The sequence below is a fragment of the Polyergus mexicanus genome, unplaced genomic scaffold, assembly GCF_030449975.1.
Source record: "Polyergus mexicanus isolate NDT 795.1 unplaced genomic scaffold, iyPolMexi1.0 SCAF_8, whole genome shotgun sequence".
Classification (NCBI taxonomy): domain Eukaryota; kingdom Metazoa; phylum Arthropoda; class Insecta; order Hymenoptera; family Formicidae; genus Polyergus; species Polyergus mexicanus.
This window is the reverse complement of record NW_027223328.1, coordinates 7,713,967-7,741,366: the sequence shown is the minus strand read 5'-3', so window position 1 is coordinate 7,741,366 and position 27,400 is coordinate 7,713,967. Positions and strand designations below refer to the sequence as shown.

General features: G+C 42.1%; 2 protein-coding genes across 5 annotated transcripts in view; one reads left to right on the top strand and one right to left on the bottom strand.

The window, feature by feature from the left end:
* Nucleotides 1-23,386, top strand: part of Rrp46 (exosome complex component Rrp46) — a 117,700-nt gene extending 94,314 nt beyond the window's left edge. For 2 of the 3 annotated variants that reach the window (XM_070300426.1, XM_070300424.1), the window contains exon 6: nucleotides 21,922-23,386. In XM_070300426.1, the coding sequence (XP_070156527.1) occupies nucleotides 21,922-21,947 (26 nt within the window). In that variant the 3' untranslated portion in view covers nucleotides 21,948-23,386. Of the gene's footprint in view, nucleotides 1-7,719; nucleotides 9,038-21,921 lie in introns of those variants that run through there. The other variant, XM_070300427.1, reaches the window with a different exon arrangement.
* Nucleotides 15,272-27,400, bottom strand: part of Hth (Meis homeobox homothorax) — a 384,416-nt gene continuing 372,287 nt past the window's right edge. Inside the window, exons 13-14 of one of the 2 annotated variants that reach the window (XM_070300419.1) lie at nucleotides 16,060-16,225; nucleotides 15,272-15,729 (exon numbers count right to left, since the gene is read on the bottom strand). In XM_070300419.1, coding sequence (XP_070156520.1) covers nucleotides 16,062-16,225 — 164 coding nt within the window. In that variant the 3' untranslated portion in view covers nucleotides 15,272-15,729; nucleotides 16,060-16,061. The remainder of the gene's footprint in view (nucleotides 15,730-16,059; nucleotides 16,226-27,400) is intronic. The other variant, XM_070300420.1, reaches the window with a different exon arrangement.

Sequence of the window (27,400 nt, the reverse complement as noted above, 5' to 3'; positions counted from 1 at the left end):
GACATTCTGATAGTGTGTTCGGCGTTCATAATATTATACTTTCCGTACCCTTTCAACAATCCTCACAGGACTCCCATCACGAATCCTGACAAATCGTTCTATCTGTCTCATGTCGGCTTTGAAGAGGATCCGTTAACGATCCTTTAACGATGCGGTGTGCTAAAGATTCGGACGATTTATCGTCAGCGAGTGAGGAAGTTGCGATGTCTCGAGAGATCGAATAGCGTGAGATTGATTGCCATCAATTGATTAAAATCTTTGAGGTATAGAAAGATTGTATGAAGATATTAATCTTACAATTAAGATTTGCATGACATTCACGTAGATAGTACTTGTCAAGAGAAATAAAAAAGGACATATTCTGATATTAAACAAAGTAGGAGAAAATTTAAAAAAATTTTGAAACAGCTTGATTACTTCATGAAATTATTATCAGATTTCGCGATTAGATAAATCAAGCTCATTCATGTCGCTGCACACACATACACACACACACACACACACACACACACACACATTCTCCGTTCTTCGATAATCGATATTACCGGCCAAAAACCAAATCTCGAGGGAAGGTTATCTAGCACATGAAAGGACAAGTTTACGATCTTCTGACACTCTCGTGAAGGAACCATCCATTAATAGCCCCTCTTCGAGTTAGCTCAGCACGGTACTGCAAAATCGTCGCCGAACCTCGATTCGTTTTATGGCCATTTAATTGGTCGAGGTAGACGACGATATATTATTATGCTAATTTTCAAGGAACATTATAATCGCGGGAAACGTTACCGGGAGATTAAAAGCCCTCGGTAACATCGTATCGTTAATTATCACATTGAAGACAAACGTCGCAATGTTAACGGCTTATCCTGCCTTCCCGGATGTTATTTCTATATTCCGTTTATGCGAAAATCGACTGAGAAAAAATATCTGTCGATCAGCTGTTCCATTAATGTGTATCTATAATAATTTACTCAATAATATAATAAAAAATCTCTACTTTTGTAAAAAATGTTTTGATTAAATATACACACATACCATATGCGTAGATGCATTTTTTAAAGAGAATTTTGCAGTATACATAAGTTGATACACTCCTACTAAATTGTTAACGAACACCCGTCAAGAACAATGCCGTCGAATCTCACGTCGAATTTGAGCGCGTGGAGCGGACGAGTTCGCCGCTAGGGGCAAAAGTTCATTTGCGCTTAATGCCGGACGATTAATTGTCGGTCGCTACTTGCTGAGAGGTTGTAAGGCCATTTACAGCCGAGGCCCACGGCCGTGTAAGCGAGAGCCTACAAATTCGTTCGCACTTGAATTCCGCTTCGGGCGAATTTATGGTCTCTCTTGCGAGCTAGTCTTGGATCGCGCGACACGACCGCGGCTGATTCCAGGCGTGATCTGTTGTTATACGAGCTTGTGTAATTTGCATAATACATATTGTTTATATGATAAATATGACAAAAAAATATAATGCAAATATCGGAAAAATATACATAGTATATACAAAAACGGGATCATAAAATTTGCAATTTTTCTTTATGGTTATTTTTGACGTAGAAATTTCTTTCATCTATTATTGCTTTTTGCATCAAATTGTTTGGAAGGCTCGGCATACATAACGACTTCCTGATTTTTTTACGAGATGAAGAGTGCCGATACAGTATAGTGGCTATGCTCAGAGATAGGACAGTCAGCATTTAAACCGTATTTGCTCAGAGAGCATTACCTGACTTTATGTCTCGAGATGGAAGAAACTTCGTGACACGTATAAATGAAATAGATTAAGGGAATTAAGATATATAACTTTAGAATTCTCTTAGAATAAAATCGAATTGGATTTTAAATTTTTCAGTCGATTCAACAATATTTTTACAGTACGTATACATACAGCAACTTTCAAAAAATCGATGAAAATGGCATCTCTATAATCGTATACTCGAGCAATGTATGAAAAGGTATGTTGTCATATAAAGTTCTTTTACTCGACTATCTTGTTTCTAGATAAAATGAGCGTTGTAATATACTTAACGTATAATAATGTAATCAACATATTTCGTATGTTAGACCGAGAAAGTTATTAATACTTCCAAGGCACGAGAGAGTCGATTAATTCAGACGTTACACGTGAACGTGATGTTGGATTTAAGCAAAGAGATATTTTAGAGGATCGGGAGAGAAAGAAACATCGAAAATCCAGCGTCCTAAATTTCGGATGCGCCGAAACGGCGCGCTTTTCCGTGGGAAAATTGGCGCGTCTGGTGCTGGCGGGCAAAAAATTACATGAATTTCTAAAAGGACCAAGGACAGCGGGAATTGTCGAACGCCGCCGACTGCTACGGGCGGTGTAACGCGATCCTACCGTAATTCACGTTGGTTTTACGCTTTATGCGACACGCAGAACATTGCGCGCGGCCACGCGCGAATTTACGGGGATGGCCGACGGCGTGCTCGGTACCGGGACAAAACCTTTGCGACCGTAGTTGATGGACGCATGGCCGGTATTGGATTAAACGCCTCGAAAAAAGAGGAAAGAAAATAACAACGTGCGCCGCGGAGAGAGTAACGCCGTCGCTTTTTCTCTCCTCGTCGTCGTCGTCGTCGTCGTCGAGCGAGGGATAAGATTCGCGCGAAAAGAGACAAACTCTGGTCGCTCGCTTTTGCAGTTTCGCTTCTTTTGCGATGCGATAATATACGCGAAAAATTATTGTAAAAGCGAACTACGGCCGTTCGAGTTTCACGGGCGGAAAAGCGCCCAATTTTGTTATCGTCGTTATTATATAATTAATTGGATATTCTTTGTAGTGTAAATTAAATTTTGGGAATACTCGCGTATCTGCGCATACATATTTTGACATTTTAATTTAATAATAATTTAATAGTATCGCAAAACCCTCTCTCTGTCTTTCTCTCTCTCTCTCTCTCTCTCTCTCAATCTCTATATGCCGGCGGCCGAAAATTCGCCGTCATCGTATCAAAGCGTATTTAATTATTTTCATGTTATTTGAGATTATTTAGCGGTCGGCTTAATCCAAAAGTTCCACGGCCGCATTTTCAAAAACTCCCAGGGATCATCGGCGGGGGAATCGATATAGCATTATACAAGTATAAGCCAACTTTTAAAGATTCAATGGCCGAGGTTATCTGGCGATAACTGCTTTTTGTACGTAGCTACGTATGGGAATCCGCGACGGCCGGGATCGCGCTCCGGTAGAGAAAGAGTTAAAAGGGTAGCGATAAGGGAGGATAGCCGGTAGAGTGTTCGGTGAGCCGAGGAAGAAAAGAGAGACATGGTAGTGAGGAATAGAAGACAAGAGGGGAAGGAAGAAGTGAGAGAGAGAGAGAGAGAGAGAAAAAAAAACACCGTGCATTGTATTGTGAGCTTTTTGAGCGAGTTTGTGCTCCAGGCCCGATGGTTCTGGCCGATGGTAGAGGTTGTTCCGAGCGAAAGAGCGAAAAGGAGATCGAGAGAAATGGGGAGAGAAGAGAAAGACAGAGAGAGAGAGAGAGAGAGAGAGAGAGAAAGTGAGAGGATACACGGTGGACGGCAGGATCAGGAAGAAGGGGATGAGGTGGGTTAGCACGGGGGTGAGCTGGTTGGTCTGGTGGGCGAACGTCTGTCTGTTGGCTGCCAGCGAGCCAGTCAATCATTACGGGCCGCGCAAGCGCCTGCGACCACCTTCGTTCTCTTCTCTCCTCTCGCTCTCTCTCTCTCTCTCTCTTCTCTTTCTCTCTCCGATCACCCCGCATTCTGCGTTTTCTCTCTCTCTTTCTCCACACCTTCTCGCCCCTTCGCTTTCCTTCCTCCTTCCTCTCACCCCGTTCTGTCTCCCGCTCGCTTTCTATCTATCCCCTTTCCTTCTCCGTTTATCTCTCGTTCCCTCTCCTGTACGTTCGTTCCCTTCATTTCCCTCAGTACCAAGTTCACCCCGTTGCTCCGTGCTACGAGCACGCTACAATGCTGCCCGCCGCCGCCGCCGCCCATCCTGCATATTTAAGCGAGCTGTCTTGCTATGCAGTCGTTACCGCCCGCACCACCTAGACCGACCGCTCGACGACCGTTCTCCACCATCGCCGACCTCCGTCTCCCTCTCATTCTCCCTCACTTTCTCTCTTCCCTTACAGTATACAGAATATACTCAGTTTTTCTCTCTTCTTCCCTACGTTTTCGCCGCTATCTTTCTCCTTCGTGACTTGCGCCACTATTCTTACCGTTTCCACGCCTGCGAGCCTCTCTTTGTTTTCTGTACATTACGACGCGATAAAGAATTTCTCAGGGGGATACGTACATGTCTTTGAACGTTTTTATGCCGCGTCGTCCGACTCTGTAACGGGAGAATCTTATAAGGTGTCACCGAATAACACCGTCGACTGTTATTCATGCTATTTCTGGAATATTTTGAACGCTATATGTCAATTGATACATATTTTTTTTGGGTAGCGGGGGAGGGGGAAATCATGCGTGGAATATATGTAGAATTGATATTTATACAGACAGATCATAATGCAATTTCTAGAGATAGTAATATATATAATCATTCTCATAACAACATATAATTAAAATATTTTACTTCCTTTATGAATTTAATTGGGATACGGATTAATTATAAATTTGGAAAACTAAAAAAATTAAATAAGGAATTATATTATAATGATAAGAAAAATAATGTGGTATACGAGAGTTGGAAATTTTTATTATAATCATAAAAAATAAAAACTTAGCGCTTATAATACATTATCAAGATCTGTTTAGAATTATTTCTTTTTTGGAATGCAGGAGTAGAAATTTAAAGAGTTAAATTTGGAATCTTACAGTTTCATTTACAACTCCGTCCTGCAAAATTAAAAAACCGTCAACCGTTGATTCGACAAAGATCTTCGTTACCAGAAACAATTGGAGCATTTATACGGAAATATCATCAACGTCGAGAACAGCTGACGGCACTGCTCGTCCTAAGGCGCCCCCGAGAATAAGGGTAGCGTCATCAGGAGTTACAAAGGGCGCGAGAGCGCGTGCGCGCGCGGCGGAGTCGGTCGGGGATGGACGTCGGTGGCGATGGGTCGCCGAGGGGTGTAGCGACGAAGGGTGGCAGCCAGCGGCTACAGTGAGCGTAGTAGCGGGTAGCGGCGGCAACGGCAGTGGGGCGACGGTGGTGGGTGGTGGAAGCACAAGCCCGGGGGTTGCGTTCCGCCGGCGGGGATGGAAGTCGCGCGAAACCGAGGGTTGCCCGCGCCGCTCGCTCGTACTCGCTCGCACTCGCACCCCCGGCTGGCCGGGGGTGTTGCTATGGATACGGCGCTCGCGCCTTGACATTGACAAATGGCTGGCCGAGGGTGAGCCGAACACAGCGCCGCTTTTACATATGCAGGGACACCCATTTGTCCGTACGTGGGCGCGAGGGAAAGAGAGAGGACGGCGGTGACTGCGACTGAGGCAGAGGGGATGAAACGAGAGGAAAAGACGACCGCCGAGGACCGTCGGCGCAGCCGGTTGTCGCCTGCTACCGTTTCGCCGCTTCGCTTCTAGGCTACTGTGCTACCCTGACGGAATCATGCCACACTCGAGTTATTTATTGGGGTATGGATCTCTCGCGCGGCCTGTTTATGCGTCGCTGATGAATGGCGCGAACGATTCCCGCGACCGTCACCGCGATTACTTTCACCCGAAAGAATCGATTTCCTAAAGTAAAGTACATTTTAGGATTATCTGACAATATTTTACTCGAATTTCGAAAGTTTTTACGTGTTAGCAGAATTTGAGTATTAATAATTGTTGAGTATTATATCTTTCCTGTTGTTATGATTTACTATCTTGAGATATTTTTTCATTATCTTAATTAACTTTAAAATAATTTTTTTTGTATAGTTGTGACTTTTTATGAGTATTATTATGGAGCGTTTGCAAGTTTTTATCATTGAATATAAATTTTACGTATGACAAAGTCGATAAAAAGTGACCAAAATCAAAATCAGTGAATTAAATGCAAGAAATCGATAAATTGATGCATATTGAACTACTCGTGTATTCGATGAAGCGTTTTACGTCATAACTTTTAATATGCATTTCATATACGCGATTTACGAGTATGTTGAGTGGCAGACTGGGGCTTTGATCATTGCCAATCAATGACTGTCAGTACGAGCTTTTCGTTAACATGTTGCACTTGTACGAAACACACCACCATTCTCGACCTGTCTATCCACCGAATGCGACCTATTTATGCGTTGTTGACACTTGATATGTGTAGCGCTGTCGCTTAATCGCCAATTACTTTGATGACATACTATCACGACGGTTCAGTTATAATTTGAGTATAACTGAATAAGGATCTCGATAGTGAAAACATGAAATTTATACTTATGTTACATTTGTAGTTTTTATTTATCTTTAAAACAAGATAAGAAAATTAAGTCAATTTATAATTAAACCATATAATCTCTATAAAGATATAATTGAAATACAAATTATACATCATGAATAATAATATAGTACAATAAAGAGTTTATATTATTATATTTTTCCATAAAAATACTTCGTATAATGTTTTATTAATGTATGCACAACTTTCTAATAACGTTAATCGTAAAAAAAAAAATATTAAAATTATCTGAAATCATTACGAAAAATAATGAGGAAATGAGGAAAAAAGACGCGTGTAATCAATTAAAAAGTAAAAATCAATAGCACGATTGAACCCCGAGACTTCAGAATTCATTTCTGACAGTGTCAATTTCTCGAACGGAGCTGTCCGCATTGAGTGAGGATGGAGGTAGCACGGCGTCGTAATCACGTCCCGAGAGAGAGCAAACGATACTAGCCCTCGTCCCGGCAATGCTACGTAATAACAAACCCCCGGCACCATGAGACATAAACGGGCGCCTATCGCGCATTACTACCCCGAAGTGGCCGCTCCCTTCTAGCAGGCCAAGCTCAGCTCTAATATCTCATTACCGCGCCACCAGTCAGCCGTGCCGTCCTGCCATTACGAGATTGTTTGCTCGCGGGGCCTTCCCGCGTCTAATATATTACCCGGCTTTCTAACGCGCACCACCGCGTTAGACGACGACCGAGTTAGTTCGACGAACTTTCTAACGGCTTCACGGATCGCCTGCTTCGACGGCTGATTAAAGCTACCGCCGGCGCGATTACCGGCTAATGCAGAAATTTCTCCCGCCTCGCGGATCAGCAGCCGAATCCAAAAGCTTCGCGGAATTTTCGTCCGTTTTCTACCGGCTCCTTTTAACAATGCTCTACATCGGAATATATAAAGATAATTTAAACGTCAGTAGGGTCGGTCAATTAATCACAAAACAAGAGAAGTAGAATGAAAGAATTGATTTCGACAAAGTTGAACAGTTTTTTTTTTTTTTTTTTTTTTTATTATCTTCCATTGGATTTTATATAATAGGGGATGCGTTTGGTTAAAATATATGTATTTTAAGGGGATACAATACATACTTTTTAAACCAAGATGCGTCGAATTAAATTAAAACGAAGGTCAGTTACGTACGTTTGTAGTTATACATATATAATCAATAAATTTGTTTTTTTTTAATTATACATAAACAATAAATCTTGATATAATTACTAAATTAAAAAATTACCATTATGTCCTTTTAATAACACAAGGATTAAAATATGCAGATTATCACTGTGACATGATATGTCAATCGTATCGTTAACTCTAAAATTTTTTGTGTTCCTTTCAACTGTTTCAGAAAAGAGCAGTTAATAAAAGACAAACAGTTAAATTAAATAAAAGAATTAAGTAGGAAGATTGCGATGAAGTGGTGGGAAGGAAGGGGGAGAAAAAATTTCGATCGCCGCACATTCCTCTACATCACGCGGTGTCTCGTTAGAACTTCTGACACCGACGCCGGGCACAAACCGTCGACTCGGCGCTTTTGTCGGATGACGCCTGGCAGGAAGCATCGATGGCAGCAAAAATAATTGGTACCTTCCCCGATTGTCGACGCTGGCCGCGTAACAAGGTCCATTTCCATGGAATAACCATCAGCGGTAATTGGCATCTACAGCAACACCGCGATGTGCTTTCTAGCCCTCCAGCCGTCCTATCATATTTCAGAACAGGCAGTATACCGAGAGACGGAAAGAGACGCGGGGAGGAGATTCGGTCCAGGGGATCCGTGCGGATCGCAAATGTGTGTTTTATACGGCACCCTTTCGCTCGAGCACGAGCTCGTAGGAGCAACTCCGGGGATGGCAGCAACGGATAACAAAGCAAAGCCATCGACAGTTCGCTAACAACCCTCCCCGCCCACCTATCCCGCCAAGATCTCCGAGTTTATAAAACGTCGGTCGTACAAAACGAGTGGTTCGCCGATTTTGATACGATGATGTCGCCGCTTTCGACGGTCCTGACAAAATTTTACGTTCTTCTACAGATTACTCTTCCGTTTAAGCGACGGTAAAGTATCTCCTCGCTGTCATACGATTCTTCAATGATCAAATCTGTTGCACAGCCGCCGACATTTAACCGTACATCATCTGTCATTTTAACAAAATGCAGTGTATATATTCCGACAGATTTTTTAGCCGTATAGTTTCTTCTTTGAAAATCGAGTTAAAAATTGAGAGAATTGAAAAAGGAATTTTAGGTACTGGAACATGGTCAACACTCGTGACAAAATACGAGACGCGTGTGATGCTCGATTAAAAAATTCTTTCGATATCTCAGTTTATCGTTTTACTTTATGCTTCGGATATCAAAATGTCGAGTGTGACCAGACGAAGGAAATAAATTAATAAAGTGATTTACGTTAAAAAGTAATACCATATTTTTTTGACTAAGCAGAGTTAATCGCCGTTTCTCTCGAATTACAAACGAGACTAATCCATGTTCAGCATCAGCGGCGTCGCGACGTTTTCTCACGGGCGTGCATAATGAAGCGCATAACAACAAAACGTACACAAGATGTAGCATTTAATGCTCACGTTTCAAAAAACACTATACAATGGACACTCTCTAACATAGACCACCTCTTTGACATCGTTTTTCTTTTCATCGTCATTACGTGTTCCATCCGTTAAGTTTAATGAAACAAAACCGATCAGTTCAAGTACACAAATGATTGAGTGTCATCTTTTTCGTCTCTGTATCCTTGCACACGTGTGCGTCTGTGGCTGTGTGCATGTGTCTAGTGTGGTGTACGTGTATTTCGGTACGTGATGGCTCGAGACGTTTGCGCCCTTTTAATACAACTATATGTATGCACGTAGTCCCATAATACTTAATACTTTACATCAACGTGCGGTGTCCCACTCTTCGATCCTCCGTTTTAACTCTTGACCAGCGGTGTCTCGCAGATCGTCACGTTTCATTCTTCACGTTCCCCTTATCTTTTTCGTATACGCGAGAGTGTACAATCCGGGCAACGAGCACGTCTCCCCTGCTCGCGATAAGCACGTAGAAAGGATTTTCGGCTGCCATACATAACTACATTGTAATCACATTTTTTTTCTCGTTCTCCTACGCGCTCACATGTTCTCATACATTTTCTCCATTCTTTCATTCATCTCTCTCTCTCTCTCTCTCTCTCTCTCGCTCTTTATCTCACTCTTTCCTCACTATCACAATCGTAAGTTAATATCGAAGAGCGATACGATTTACAAAGCAGAACACAATTTTCATTTCATTTCTTTTTGTTTTAATTTATTTGAAGTTTCTTCGTTTTCTTACTTAAGGGCGTCGATAGGTCGTCAATACGCAAAAATCTGATTTCATATCGATATAATAAAATTTTAGCTTACTATACATATCGTCGTATGCGCCATCATTCGTGTATCAGCTTCACAGACCCCGTTATCATGATCGATTCACATCGCTTTCATGATCATAACGATGATCGCTGTGATCTTTGCCGCGACGACACGAAATGGTCGGTCTCATCATCATCATCATCATCATCATCATCATCATCATCATCATCATCATCATTATGATCATCGTCGCAATCGTCGACGTCGTAGCCGTTATCTCGTTTATCGTTCGTAATTACACAATAATTATATATTGTTCCATCACTCTGGCTCGCTACTGTTCGTGCACAAGTATGCATGCATTTTCCACGTTTTTCCCTTCAATCGTGTTTCTCTCTTTCGCATTATCCCACTTGTTCATTTTCACACACACACACACACACACGCGCGCGCGCGCATACATACACGAACACACATACGCATACATACACGCATTTACTGTTGTTCTCTCTCACCGTCCTCGTGTCTCGCTCGTATCGCCGCTCATAAAATCTTTGTTACGATTTACCCTCTAACATGATTATTACTTAGATAAACCTTACACTGTTATTTCGTATACATTTTTAAGGCGATGATTCAATCGAGTGAACTCATTTATAAAACGAACAGCCAATACGACGTCCGGTCGCTCCGGTCTTCGCTCGGATCTGCCGATATCCGCGGGCGTGCTCGATCGTGCGATCTCTTCTTTGTTTCTATAATATATATTATATTTTTTTTAAAAAGGAGTCTTATTTTTCTCGAATTCCCCTTCGCATATCTCGATTACAGAAAAAAAATTCCAATTATAATTGAATGGATTTCAATAGATTGTGCCATGCCAACCTACATTAATTCCTTCAAATTAAGTTTGCACTATTGTGTTGACATATTATGAATGACATTAAAAAGAAATAAATAAATAAATTGTAAAATATAATGAAAACATACATATGAAAGTATATATTACAAAAAATAGTCCTGCCTTTTTTCTTTTTTTTACAGGGATATTTTCAAATCGGATTTGTGAACGCTGTAAGCATTCTTTAAGCGTCATTCTTCGTTAGGGAAATCGATCGCTCTTATACGACCGTGTGTGATTTAACGTATCGTCGTGCGCGGTCAAAGACCGGAAGCCTCAACAAAATTAAACAATATATCGTTCAACAAATATAATATCCGTAAAAACGCGCCATCGTCCTCGACGCTGCGCGCGACGATAGATAAAACGCGTCATCGACCGTCATCGATTAGTATACTTCTTGTGATTGTCTCGTTCTCGATAACTATGATATATATAATTAATCTTTTTAGTTCTTGATCGAAGATCGTGCGCGCCGAAATTATCCATGCATCCCAAATCATTTCTCGTACAAAGAAGAATCAAAGGGAAATTTAAATTCATCAAAATCATTGTGTTAAGAGATCTTCTTCTCTCGCGGATGATCTAATCTCGGCGGCGCGATCTCTCGCGTAACGTATACAATTTCCGTCTGTTTTATCGTATACCGTTTTCATCCTGGTCGCGGTGAGATCTGCGATTAATTTCCCCGACGAGAAAGTTGGCGCGTCGAAAGACTCGACGGATTTGTACGACCGAGGAGTCCTTCTTTTCGTGCCATTTCCTACCTACCTACCTACCTACCTACCTGCTTACTTCGAGAGGAGGAGGAGGAGGAGGAGGAGGAGGAGGAGGCGGCGATCGAAGATCGCATGATCGATCGGCGCGCATCTCGTGCAGAGGAACGAACGCACGTGCGTTCGCTCAGCGCAACGTAACTTACGAATTCGTGTAATTGTTCCGATTTAACCAGGACCGTAGCTATACTGACTTTTCTCACACCTGAGTCTTTCGGTATACGTGGGTTATCTTCTTCTTTTTTTTTTTTTTTTTTTTAAGTTTAGTATACTAAAACGCCAATCGCGCGAGGCACAACGTGAAATGTCGGCGTTCCTCTTTAGCCGAGGGAGGTATCGAATGGCCTCGGGAGATCCTCGCGCGGCGTATCCGTTGGAATTGTTCCTGGATAAATCTCGAATAGGATATGTTCGCGGGAAGGAACACCGACGCGTTGTCACTCGGCTCTCGGCAGGAGCAGTTGTGTTACATTACAATTTTTATACAAGATTTGCGTGTATGCGGGCGTATTGAAAATATCGATAAAATTTTTGTCTTATGCTCTTTCTCCTCTCGCTCCCTCTATTCGTGTCAGCCTCTCGTTTCGCGCCCCCCGTCCGATCAGAGAGGATAGTGCCGACGATCCATCCTTCCGAACGAACCGTCGTGTCTCGATCGTCGAGAGATCAACGAGACAAGCGTCCTCGTATGACGCGTGTGACGTTAACGAGGGACGTTTTTATTATTTCGTACCCTTTATTCGTCGTGAATCTACACTCGCGTATACATAATCGACGTTTTAATTTCATTAAAATTTTTTTCTCTTAACAAACATGTGCTCTGTGTGTCTGGCATATCGCGTTATAAAGGTCTCTCGAAAATTCATTCCCCTTCATCGAAAAACAAACGCTCTTTCCCCTCGCTCCGGTTCCCTAACTCGCTTTTTTCCTTAATCTCTCTATCATTTGCTCGCTAACATGTTTACGTATATGAAGGACGCGTGCGCGATAAGATTCGTATAGAAATATAGAGATTCCTTCAAAATATCGGGAACGGGGGAACGATGGATAAGCGATTGGAGGAGATAAATATAGATTGGAGATTGATTGCATTCAATTTTTTTCTTCGTTCGATTGCGCCTTCATGACTAACGTGTCGTTGGAAAAAAAAAAAACGATAATCATAATTTTATCAAAACGTACGACGAATACGGAGACAATGGAGAAAACGGAAAACACCGATGACGAAAAAGGGGTGCGTAAAACGGGAGAGAAAGAAGTGCGAGAAAGATCGAAAATAAAATTAGCGTGTATAATATGTGCAAATAAACGCGCGCATACAGGAACGAAAAGAGGCGACGATGATATCGCGGAGATATAATACCGATTCGTTCTTATCGACGAGAAAAGGATAAGGGAAGTGTCAAATTCGAAGGGGCTTCCCGTTGCCGCGGATTCGTTGCTAATTGGTTTCGAAAGAGGGGTGAATACCGACGTGATCGCTGAAACGCGTACGAGTACCTCGACGATCGTTTCCGTTCCTTTTTCGTTCGTTTTACGCGCGATTCGTTGAAATCTCGATCGATGTTTTACATCGCCGATCGATCGATAGATAATACGAACTTATCAAAAGTACTTAACCAAATTTCATCTTCATTCCGAACAGCTATCGGATTGAATTTTTCTAAATCGCGATAATCTTTTTCAGAAATTGAATGAAATTTTAGAACTCGATATGGGCTTACATCGATTCTTTTGATAAACATACTATATATTATATTCATATTAAATTTTTTTATATTATTCCATATTTACATCTCTCTCATCAAATTTAATAAATTTAATAATTTAATAGTAATGCATATTAATCGATCGGATTAATTTAATATAAATATAGTATTTATATAATATTTGTTAGTATACATATCAAAAGATCATTTAAATACACTCGCGTTTCGATTCTTATTATCGAGAATTCAACGAATCTCTCCGTGACTGGATTTTGATTCAATGTAATTGAATTAAATTTAATTGGATTTGTGTGTTGGATTTTTCGCGATTGTCGAGATATCGTCGGAAATCATGTCGTGTTTCGAGTAGAGATGGAGAAAAATAACGGATAACTGGCGAATCTAACCGAATCTTTGATGAAATGTATGAAAACATGCATTTCGAAACCGTAACATCAGAATGTACGCGAATAACGTTATTAGTGTACATACACGTAATGTATAGGTATTAAAATATTTTCAATATCAATCTTTTTTTCTATTTCTATTTTTGTGCTTCCCTTTTCCTTACCTTTCTGATATAGTTACTGATCGTAGATTCTCGTGAACATGAACAAAGGAAAATAAAATCACAAAAACGAATCGTTCAAAAACGAATCGTTCTTCTCAATTTCCTGCCCGATATTCTTTATTTTCCCACTTTCTTTTTTCCGTCGCAGAAGAAAAACCGTATCGGAAAAATGAACGCGAGTCCGCAAGACGGTTCCTCTCAATCGAATCCCGCTTTTCCTCTCTCCCAATCTTATTTTCACAGAGAGTTGAATTAACTATTTTTTTTTTTTTTTTATACGGAATATATTATAATAAACTGTAAACGCGTGTACTTTTGTTTAATTATTTTTATGGTCGTGGGGAGTTCTGTATAGTTGTGTATTATGTACGGTAGGACTGCATATACGAGTGTATCTCTGCGAAACTGAGAGATCGGTGCTTAGTGTGTGTGTGTGTGTGTGTGCGCGCGCGCGCGCGCGTGTAAGTGTATGTCATTTGTGCGGGGGTTGGATTGGGTTGGGATTTTAGAGGGTGGGACTCTCGGAGGAATATCGCTTCGTCATCGAGTGCACGACGAACAGCGTCAATCCTCTCTTTCCCTTCCTTTCTCTTTTTCTCACTGTTATCTATATCTTCCGTTTTTTATTTATATCTAGAATCCCTCAGTACGTTTATCTCGCGCATATTCTCTCACTCGCGCAACTCGCATCTCCCGCTCTCCTCTCTCGATTTGCGCGGAAATTTTCTCCTGCTTAGTACGCGTCGGCAATATATCGTGATAATCGTTCCAGTCCAACTACAACGCTCGACTTGTATTACAACCGGGGCCACACGTTTTTTTCATATACATATATATATATATATATATATATATATATATATATATATATATACATATTTATATATATATATATATATATAATATATTTTTCTTTTAATTAATTAGTAAATTCATTTATAATTAATAACTGTACAAATTTTAATGTCTCCTATATATATATATATGTATATATATATATATATATGCAATTGAATGTTCGGCGCTCGAGTCCGGCACACGCGTCGATATCATTCGGTCTAATTTTCCTCTGTTGTTTGCGCATCCATTTTCTTTTTATATATCTTTAAACATCTCCACCGTGCCGTTTAATAATCTTGTTTCCTTTCTCTACTCATCTTTTGTATCTCGCTATTTTTATTTATTTATACTATATATATATATATATATATATATATATATATATATATATATACACATATTGTATATATATATATGTATGTATTATATATATATATATATATATATATATATATGCGTATATATTACATAGATACATACATATAAAAATATATATACATATGTATATATATATATATATATATATATACACCCACTCTTTTTTCTTGGTAAATTCTCTCTTTCTTTTTATACTTTCCTTGCATCGTCTGTGCACTTGAACATACTCCCTATTCCGTGCGAGCACCGGGGGTTTAGCTCTTTTTAATTAATGTACATGCCCGCTAAATTGCCTATATATCACTTATATTTTATTAATATATCTCGATCGCGACCGTATTAAAATTTAACATTTAAATTCTTCAATCACTACAATATTACACCGCGATATTTGTACAAAGAACAATCACATGAATTTCACCGCGTCATTCTCCAGGCCAAGCCGCGGTTTCATCCTCTCCGTGTCCTTCCGCGTCGCCGCTTCCGCAGCTACTTCACTCGATCTCGTATAACCGTCTCTCTTCCTTCGACGGTTCTACGATCTTCCTCTCGTTGGCCTCCCGCGGCGTTTCACCCGCCACGTCTTTCCTCCTTCAATCGGGAACCTCGCTCCTTTGCCCCTTTCCCTTTCTCTCGTGTCTTCTCCTCTCATTTCCGAGCACCCGAGCGTCACGGATTTCGACGTGCGGCATGGCAAGAAATGGTTCTAGCGATCAACTGATCGTCATTGTCCTTCGATTCTGGTTTACGCCAGCCGGAACACGGTAGGCCCGTCACGCTTCTCATGTAACTAGAACTGTCGTTCCACCGTCCGTTTCGTCTTGCAAATACTTCTGAAACACGCAACATTGGCGATTTTCAATCATAACGCGCGATTACTTGACAATATTAAAAAGAAATAGATATACATGTTTTTAAAAAATTAACAATCTATTTCACTCTTTTATACAATTCTGATATATTAACATATATTTTTTTTGTGTAAAACGAGCATATCTCACATAAATATGTAAATAATTGACGATGACAAGAATAAAATGTCATTACATAGTTAGTTGTCGTTATCTCTGTCTTACAAGCTGATGCATCAGGACGAATACTGTATTCTAATGCAAGACCGATCGAAGTGACGATTACATTCGCAGCATCTGTACAATACAAACCTTTATATGTGATGTCCATAGTACTCCGGGTAATGGTACTGATTATGGAAGGTAGGATCACCGGGCGGCCGGTGCATCATGCTGGCCGTCTGTCCGTCCATCATGTAGCCCATCGTCGCGTCCGGACTATATGCCCCGCTCGGTCCTGCAGACAATGGTGGAAACACTACACGTTACTACGGTTAGATCTCTGTTCCGTAATTGGCAGGCGGGTACTGGACAAGCTCGCCGCGACCCTTTCCAAAGTTCTCGAGGAACTCGAGGACACGATGACCACTCGATACTCGGTCCCCCTCATCACAAAGAGGTAGGATGAGGGAGATGGAGAGGAGTGCGCGTCGAAGGGCGCGGCGGAGCTGTGTGATACGATTCGCCAAAGTCACGATTCACGTCTCTCATAACACCAAAGACTTATATATATATATATCGTAAGCTCAGATTGCTCTTGGCGATCCGTTTCGGCTCGTCTTTTCGCTCAGCGATGATGAAGAAGAAATAAATTTCTTGAAAGAAATATATTAAAGTAATTCTTAAATATTAATTGATAGGATGAACTTTACAGCATGATACATAGAAAATTTACAAGAGCTTCTTCGCGACATTGACGGTATCGATGTGTATATATGTATTATGTGGTGTATGTGTATGTTATACACGTGTGCCTTTTTATAAAAATTTCGAATTATTTATCAAATGCTAGCTGGAATATATACATGCAATTATGACAATATTTTTTTCATTATTGATAATGTTGATATGCATCCGATGGTTTGCCAATATGAATAAACTGTTGCGGCTTTCGCGATTGCTAATGAGCAAGAAGAGATACGTCCCTCCGATCGCCATTATTTTTAGAGATGTCGAACGGATCAAGCGCAGCTGAGAATTCAATCTCGCCTAAGCATCTCGATGCAACGCGACGACAGCTCGTCTCTCTCTATTCTAAGCGGTAATGGAGCTTCGGAATCCACGGGAGACTCCCCTAGTTTTAATGTCGGTATCTTAATGTATATTGCTACGATAAATCAAGGGCACTGATTGTGTCCTACCCTCTACGCCAATACACGCGCAACCAAATACGAGCGAGATAAAGATGGAGAGAACGAGACGGATAAACGAATGTTGCCGAGATCCAACGCGGCGAGGGCTCAATGTGCCATTGTGAAATCCTTCGCTAAGCCTTTCTTATGCTAAAATCCAACCTGCATCCTCCGATATTGCGTACACTTAGTCGCTGAGGACTTATCAAACTTTACGTAATCAACTGCGCGTAATCTTTAAACGACGTTACAAACCGCCGGGAATGTTTCTGTAGATTGGAAACGAGAGATCACTATTCCTTTTAGGAATCAGTGAATCATCAGGGGCCGTTATATCGGTCAGCAACAGCGTGGGTATATTTAACGTTAATAAAGAACCGGTCTCCCTACCGGTTCCCGTGCGTAGCGCGGAATTACGAGCTTTGCTAATTAAGCCGTTGGTTCCGGGAGGTCGCGGAAAAGAGTGCCAATTAAGGCTCCCGCTACCGTTGGGACTATTCTCACAGATTGGCGGGGCCAGCCGACGTGCCGGTGCCCTCGTATATCGCGATTTCCCACGGTTCGCCGGATTTTCCATCAGCGATTTGTCAAAAAGCAGGAAGCCCGCGGATCTCGCCTCTTCCCACCCTTCCTCGCTCATCGTACCCCGTCGTCATCTTTTTCCCCATCCATCCCGATCTCGCCGACAAGTTCTTCTGCCCCGCGAAATGCATCGCTACCGTTTCAAACGAACTCGCCGCGCTTTACTTTGCCAACGACCGAATCGTAAATCACAATTATTGCGAGCGTCCCCCTCTCCTCCCTTCTCCGGTTTTCTTAGGAGCGTTTTTCAACCGCGATGCTCTTCGATGTAGTTGCTCTCCCCATCCCTCCTTGGTTTCCTATTCGGTAAGCACGAAGGATCATTATAGATCCAACGACATCACGAGGAATCTATAAATGTTTTCGACGGCGTAATAGGTTTGGATACACAAGGAATGCTATATATCATCCTACTTATCAAGATATATAACTCTTTAAAAAAAAAAAAAATCAACCTCTTTGCATATGAAAAATATAATTCTATTCTCATTAACACGCGTTAAAGAAATTATATTTTATTACTATCTCAAGCTCTTTGTACTTTTCCTCTAGTAAAAATTATAAGTGTGTAACGAAAAAGATAAAGTAATTGGACAACTTTTATGTAAAAGAAATCAATCGATAATACTTGGAAATTTTCGATTCGCGATGAAAAGATCGAGTTATCATCGTTGATTAGAAAATCGCCTCGGAATGAGGGGCTTATTCGAAACAGGCGTTGTGTTGCGTAATATCTCGCTCGTCGAGAAATGCCGGCTATAATACCGATATATAATTCGCGTAAAGCGCCACGGCGCCAATTCGTTCCCCGTTTCTCAGCGAGGAGATGTCAAAAGGTTATTATCGATTCCGCAACGGCGGTCGATGCCCCAGGCATCGCTCGCGAACCGTGGAAATGTCTTGCACGGCATCCCCGTATCTCTCTCGCGACGTATCCGCCTACGTGGAATGTAGCCTCATATTATAGCCACCGCGAGTACGATATCCCGCTAACGAGGGATGCGTGCTTGTAGTGTGATTAAACCGCGCTGTAACGCAGCGGGGTGTCCTGGGATAGCCAGGACGAGCCACAATATGGGAAATTAAGGAATCGCTCTTTTCTTTGCGACACTTGATCGGATAGAGCGGCCAAAGAGAAGAGGGGAGGGAAGGTAATCGCTATTATCCGCGAGGATTCTTCTCGCAAAATCCTCGCTTTCTATTCGCAGGCAAATTGCGAAGTCTTTGCAAACAGGATGCGATTGAATTCGATTAGATTAAGTCAATTATTTTTGTGCGATAAAAGGCTGTTTCACAAGGCGAATATGAGCTATGTAGCGATATATTAATATACATTATGTAATTGAATATTCTCGGAACATATCGAGTTAGATATGTAAGTTTAATTTAATTCGAATGATTTAAATACAGTTCTTATGATATAATAAAAAGACTGTCAAGTGACTGTTGCAATATTTTAACGTGCGATATTTAAATGTTAAAAAGATAACGGAGAGAAAAGGAGAGGAGAGAGAGAGAGAGAGATTCCACGATTAACTGATCGAGTCTCGTACAATAATAAAAGAAATCCTCGTCGAGTTTGCTTCAAGATAAAATCGGGATCTATATAAAAGCGTCCCGGGAATTTCCTGTGAATAAATCATGAGTAGCATTGCGGAGGATCAAAGATGAGGATCGCGTAGCCGGATCCACTATATGAAACCTTTGAGCTATCGCCTCGTTACGCTTTAATTAACAAAGGCGAATTATCGCCGGCTATTATCACCGCCTTAATGGCCGTTCTTACGGCGTCGGGAATCCTCGCGCGGCTCTTCAGAGCCATCCAGGGAATTCGTTGATTCTCCGACGCGGGCCGGATGCCGCAGGACGAAGTACGTTATTTCTGTCCCCGGACTAAGCCGAAGTAGAGGGTCAATTCGATGAGGTTAGAGCCCATGGGTGCAACGAGACCGCACGACGACAGGAAAAACGCCGCATGGCGTAATGCAATAAAGTTCCCCGGTCGAGGTCGGTTTCGTCGCTTGTATTTCGGTATCGCGTAAATCCACAAAGCTACCCCCTCTCCCCCCCCCCCTCTTGACATCCGTCCCCGCTTGTCGTCACGTGGGATGGCTAGGAAGCCATCCAGTATCTATCCTATGACACTGGTAATTTACTTAAGCGAATTCGCCGCGGAATACGATGGAAAATGAGATCGTTAAACGTGATACGGTTAAGTTCTGAAAAAAAAAAGAAGATATTTCGTTAATATATATTAAAAAGAATATATACTAAAAAGAAAGATATCTCCAGAAAAAAGATTTGTAACGGAACATTTGATTCATTTATTATCCACGTAACAAAATTGATCAAATTTTATAGTAACCGAACGAAGCGATAGTTTGAGTATTTCCTCAGACTCATTAAAAGCACTATCTTCGTAACTGAATGAAATTTGCTACCGACTCATTAACTTGCTACCGCGGCGACCGATGGCAGAAGGGCTTGGAATTGCCTCAAGGTGGATCTAATTAAACTTTCGCGACAGACTCATTCGAGGTAGTGGAACGTCGAAGTTTGGTTGCGAGACGAAGCTACGCTTCCTTCGAAATGGGTGAAGAAAATAAGTAAAAGCTCAAAAACCAAGTATCTCGTAAGAAGATACGTTTGCGTGATATTTTGATATTATTATATTGAAATTTAAGCTTAAAATGTTTCTAAGATTTTTCGGAATCCTCGCTCACACATCAAGTATGACGTCAGAGAATCATAATTTAAAATCCGTTAAAAAAAAATGACCAACAGAATATAGTCGAATTTACATAAAAATTACATTACGATTTATGCTTAATAATCGAAGGATTTAATGAGAGGTCGCACGGGAATTTTACAAAGATTGGGCAGCCGTTTCTTCCGATGAATTTGACCGCGAAACACGGGAACAACATTAGTAGTAACTTATGGTTGTGGCCTGGCTGAATGCCTGGTTCGCTCGTTCATAGCGGTAGAAGGATCGGGACCGAAGGTAACGGAGGCGTGTAAGGTGGTCGAGACTTTCTGGCTGCCACCGGTGCCTCCTAGACAAGCGAGGAATCCTTACCGAGGTTAGTGGGTGGCGCGCTCCCCAACTTAGTTGGCGACGACACACCGAGTGTTCACGCCGAGTTTCCGTCCAGAGTTCCGTCGGAGTTCAAGCAGAGTTCCCCTCCTCACCGGCGGGCTCGGTATAACCTGACCTAACGTTACTGACAGAGTTTCCAGGAGCTTTCGCGGAGGAGGGTGCTAAAACCGCGAACGAGCGCGGCGAGAGGGATGAAGAGAAGAAGAGAGAGAGAGAGAGATGAAGTAGCAAAGATGTCTGTGAGGGAGGGAGCGAGGCAAACCATGATAGATATGAGCAGTCTAAGTAACAACCATCAGTTTCCGGAGTTCACCGTGGCCGAGTATAGTACGAAAACTTCCACTCAAGATTTAAAGGAAGCACCCAAGTTCCACCTCGCCCTGCCAACGACCCACCCGGAATTGACGACTTAATTAGCGACCAGGCACGGAGCACTAAAGTGCTCGACGAAAAGGTGCACGAGGAAATACTTGAAAGTTGCGGCATACCGGGAGTGCGAAGGATTAGCCGGTTAAACCGGGTCGGGCAAATTGTCGGGTTTCACTTTCAATCTGACAACTCGTAACACTTCGCGGATATTCATTCCGTGACGCTTATTAATTTAATTATACCGATCAGCGTAGCGTTCCCACCTCTCGATCAGATATTCTCGATTAAATGTTCTTCGAATATGTCACGCTGTGCGCGTTATCGTGTTCCATTACATCGGATGCAAGAGCCCAGCTTGAATATATGCAAAATGCAAATATTTTATCGGTAAAATAAGCACAGTATGATAATACCGTTAAAACAGCTTTGAGGAGATTTTATTCCTCCACAATTCAACCCTTGTGTGTTTTCTCACAGCAAGCAATAATCGAATATGCGAATCTTTCTCTTGTGCAATTTATAAACTAGTAATATAATATCGTCGAGTAAATCGAGAAGAAATCGTATATGTAGGCTAAGAACTAAAAACAGAAATGAAGAGAATAATTAATAACAAGCGCAGAAAATAAATAGAATATGTATAACAATATAAATAGTGATAAGAAAAGTACAAAAAATATGAAAAATATTTTCCATTTTTGCAAATTAATATATGAGAATGTACACTCTGTTGATACTCATTTTAAATTTATAAAATAATTATTTTTGCAGAGGATATGAAGAAAAGAATAATATAAGAGAGAAAGGGAAAGAGAGAGAAATGTTGGACACATCCGGTACACGAGGAAGTAATGCACGAAAATATCGTCGTCTAAGTATCGATCAATACATCCGCGTAAAGTCTCTCCACGCAGCCGGCACCGAGAGAGCGAAATACACGGTCTTACGTCCATCCTATTACTCTAATGGCATTTCTCGAAACAGTAGCGACGTGTCCGGAAGCCCCGAACGTTCCTTGTGAAGTGCGGAACGAGAACGTACGATGGTCGGTATCGTTGCGAAGATGCTTCTACGAGGGCGGCAATATCCTTCGAGATTCCTAAACTACCCTCTGGACGAGCAGACGGTGAAACGAGATGGAGTGAGAAAGAAAGAAACGCGAGGGATCGTCATGGTTAGTGGCGACGTCGAAAGAATCCAAGTCCTGCCTTTCTTTCTCTCTCGTTTTTCCGCGACTAGCTTCGAGCTCTTATATCTCGCAACGGCGGATTCCGAGAGCTGGCGACGGGACCACGACAACAACGACGACGACGACGACGACGACGACGACGACGACGAGAAGAAGATGAAGAAGTGAGAGGGAGACGAGCGGAAGGACGATTCGCTAGGCGGAAGTCGGAAATGTGCTCCGGAACCTTCAACAATCCCTCGATGAAACTATTGGTCATCCACGACGCAATACCGGATACGCCGGATCTAATAACTCATCCGCCTGGCTGCTGCCTGATCTCCTACTCCTGATATTTCCCCTATTTCTCTATTTCTTTCTCTCTCGTTTACTCCGTACGGCTCTTATTTCCTATCCACGCTTCATCTTTGTCTTTTTTTTCTCTGTATGAACTCTTTACGGGCTCTCTCATTTTATCCGCGAGCGTTTCTCCTCGTTTCCACGCATTGTTCGTTTCGATTGTGATTGCGGATAATGTCGTCGAGCCGGAAAATAATATCGGTGTCGTTGCGTCGTTGTATTGTGACATAGTAACAATGTATCTCCGCCGATTCGGCTGCGTTACCATTGTTGAGATCGGTGTGATCGTAAATGCTATGATTAAAACGGTAATGGCAACAATTGCGGAAATCGTTTGGCATTGTTGCGCATCGCTTATTTGAATTTACGTCGCATTGTCAAAGCGCGCGTGCCGTAATTTACATTGTATACTTCTGACGTTATATCCAATACGCGCCAATGTCAAATATAATAATAATAACGACAATAATAATAGAAATATAATGTATACGAGCTCATATTAAAGTACGAAATAATATCGCTTAAATCTGCATTTGTGCGGAGATTTTATAATTTGATATTAATGCGATATGTTTATAATGTATGATAAAATACTGCAGAGATAGACAGACAGAGAGAGAGAGAGAGAGAGAGAGAGAGAGAGAGAGAGAGAGAGAGAGAGAGAGAGAGAGAGAGAGAGAGAGAGAGAGAGAGAGACAAAGTATGATACAAAGTATGATTGATCTTATTCTATGTGTATTGTATTAATATCGTAAAATATATTATACGCATAATAAATTTGTGACTCTTTCCAGGGCTTGGCAATCATAATATAGCATATATTATAAAATTAATCTTGTCGTTTCAATGTTGGGCTGCCGCTGTCAGTAGATGAGTAAGATCGTCTACCACAATGGAACTTGAAACGCATCGCAGACGCAAAATCACCAACGAAGGGCAATCTTGGCGCGTCTCGTTGTCCGAGTCTCGGTTTTGTTCAACGCGTGGATGAATCGGTGCCGTGATATACGACGCGACGTAATTGTAGGAATTTAATCAATCAGAGATATATCCGTACGTCTGAGTAAAAGGCACCTCGAAATAACCTCGGCAAGCCGAGTTAAGCCCTACGGGAGTCTCATTTAAGATAAACCTAACCAGCGCGAAAGAGCGAACGAGAGTGAAAAGGAACGAAATTACTATCGCTACTACCATCGACATTGTCGTCGTCCTCGCCTCCCGGTTAGATGATAAAACGGTAGGACTACTATCCTAGATTTCGTACCATCTCCTCGACTATCTCCCGTGCGCCTCCTATCCTTTACGTTCTCCTATTTCTTCATCGCCTCCGTTCTCATTTCTCTCGCTGTGGTACACTTGGCGAATCGCACCAAAACTCGCCCCCTTTTACCCTTTCCACTTATCCGCACACAGAAGCGATATCCGTGCGCGTACACGAGAGTGCTCGCATACAACGTACGCCCGGCCCCCCCCCCCTCTCCCATCCTCTGGCGACCCTCTCTGATATATAGCCCCTCGGAGGTCGATGACTTCCGCTATTTTTCTTCCGCTGTCTCCAGCAAGCAACTTCCCTTCCCTAACGTCCACCCCGCTCACCCGGTCGTTTCGGTTCTTTCCGACGTTCTCTGGCTCGCTCTACTCGGATATCCACTAACCGTGCGCGGACATCGATCGGTCCAGCTGCCGTTACGAGGCACGTGTATATCTCATCCGCGAAACGTCCAGGAAACGTTGGCAACGAAAATCATCGGTGGGGGATCGCGGGCAAAAAGCGGCTCGCGCGAATGCTCGTCGAGTTGAATAGCAAAATTCATCCGCGCGTAAGATCTACTCTATGACCTCTTTTCCTCTCTTCTTTGGATAATAATGATTTACGTAAGCTATCTTAATCGCTGCCATAAAATTCACGCGAGAGCTTCACGAGAGATTCAAGAGGATCGCTGTTCGGTGGTTAAAAGATGGAATGGAAAAAAAATTCGTATTCAAACAAAGAATGACTCGTACTAAATGTGAATCGCAATAGCTAGTCGAAGAATGATCGACGATCGGAATGTCGCGCAATAATGCGCACTGTCGAAAAGCGCTTCGAAATTGGAAACAAACCGCGGAATCGCGCATCGAGGAGCGAAAATATTGCGCGCCGACAATTGAAAATAGTGCAAACGAGAGCCGCGTCGAAGTATCTGGTCGGTAATGAATACATAAATCACGACGATTATTGCGAGGTAACTTTTTTTTCTCGCTAGATGCTGGTCGACGGATCATCGGGGAGGGAATAAAGGAAGGGGGAGGGAGAGGATATACGAAGCGACGAGGAGGACAAAGAAGCTATTGCATTTATGGATGATCGTCCTTGTGACAAGCCGAAATTAATTTGCCCCACTCTTCGGATTCGCAGCGGCGTTGACATATTTTAACCCAGTTCTTCAGCCTCGATTTTCCCCCTCCCACCCTTCCATGGCGCGCCGATGCCCCCGCGAATTGACATAAATTTCTGTCAGCGCGATGCGCGTTGTACCGCGATTCGCTAAACCCACCTAGTCTTCCCGATAAAACCTGACGAGTGCTCGCGGCTGATTGCCTTCTTAGTTGACGCGATAAATAATTAATGACCGAAGGATGAGAGAGCAAGAATGTTGCTCGCACTGTCGATAAACCGCTTAATATTTATAAGATACGAAGCACAAGGAATTAAGAAGATTCTCTTTATAGATGTATATATTATCGCGTCTTTTATATATATATATATGTGCGACGTATTTAGATATTTTAATTAATCCATAGGCTATAAATTATGATAATCGGGCTACCGCAATATAAGCGAATCTACTACATCGCTGTCTGCGTCGTTTTGCGATCTGCTTCAAGAACAACAACAAAAAAAAAAAAAAAAAAAAAAAAAAAAACAATAACGACGATCGATGCGTAGTGAAATTCATTTTTTGTTAATGCTAATGTAATGAAATATTAGCGATTACGAACGATTATTATTAAAATATGAGACATTAATCATATCTGGAATATTATATCTATTAATTTTTACAGTTTGTGCGGATGCTAGACGATAAGAAAGCTTCCTCGAAACTCCTTGTATATGCAAATTATTAATTTCTCGAGTCGATAAATTGTTCTAGAAATTATAAACGCAACAATCTCTAAAAGTAACAGCAATAGCAACAGATAAGACACACGTACATAATACGTGTCATTATTAAAATTTAATACAAAACTATTAAACTCGCATCTGCTCTTCATTTTAACCGATACGGCGCGTCCAGCCTAAAGTGTGTGATCCGGATTATAGGAATCATTCTTAACAGTGTCAATAAACAGAGGTTACGAGGACCACAAATGTCGGAAGTGTCTCTCCTTACGACAGACATAAATAAGCATCGGTGGCGCGCGGTGGTGGCTGACTAGTCGTTTAAATGTCGCACAGTGGGAATCTCCGTTTCATCTCCACTAAATGCGCGATATAGTCCATCGTTGGTAACGATTCTCCTCGACTTTTTCCGGCTAGGATCGATCTCAGAACCGATATCGCACCGGTGTAATTACTTAGCGTGCCATTCGTTAATAGAACCCTGGCCAACTCGGGCGCTCGAAGTAGAGATGAAATGCACTTTACAGACAACTTTATTTCACGGCGCGCGGGCGCGGAACCTCCGGCTGATGGGCGATAAAAATACTTAATAGCCAGTCAACTTCGTCAATATGTTCCTCCTGCGCTGAACTTGCTATCTTTTCTTAAGCGCGTCTCTCTGAAACGAAGAGTAGTCTCGCACGAGTCTGAGCGCCCCGAGACACGATGCACATTTTACATAACGGCCTTTATCAAGCTTGTTGCAGCGATGCGGCCACGTTCGATTGAATAGTCCATCAGACTCGTTAATGCATTTCACTCTGTGACCTGGCTTTTACCGCAACGCGCGATTGGTTACCGCGCTGCAGATTCTCACGTAATTCATGCATGCCTAATAACGCATGTCAAATTAACGAAAAGCGAAATCATTCCATGGATTCGCAATTTAATTTAATGCATTACTTATGAATTTTACATTCCAAACGTACGACTTTTTTTTTGTATGGGCTTCCGTTACTTATTCCAGCGATGATCGCTGAAATAAAATATAATTGGCAAATGACTTAATATCGGAGAAACGAGGTGCACAATCCCCGCGTTTTAAACAACTTGAATTCGTTCCAAATTACTTAATTCTAAAACTACTTAACAGTCCAGCGAATATGGCCGATGCGTTTTCACGATACCGATCTTTTGCTTCTTCCATGGCGTTCGGCCGGAGTGGCGATGCCAGCCAGGTTTCTTCCTGGTCGCCATTACCGTGGTAAAGCCTTGATGGCGAAAGTGGTCTAGGGGCAAACGGTCAACGAGACTGGAGATGAGATAGAACAGGCTATTATGGCTACGCCGATAAGATAGGGCTACCCTTCGTGCTACGTGGAAGCTCCAGGCCTTCTGGGTATGGCTTGATACACCGGACGCGATCCACGCTATGAAAAATCTCGCTGGCGGAGTGGAAAGCGTATACGAGAGAGAACAAGAGCGAGAGAGAGAGAGAGAGAGAGAGGTTCGAAGAGCGAGGAAGAAAGGGCGTTGTCCAGCGCCCTCGAGAACTCGGACCTTATCTTTTCATACCGATCGTGACCGTCCAAGACTTCATTTCCGTGTCCGAGCGACTCCCGCCCTCATACCAATTTATA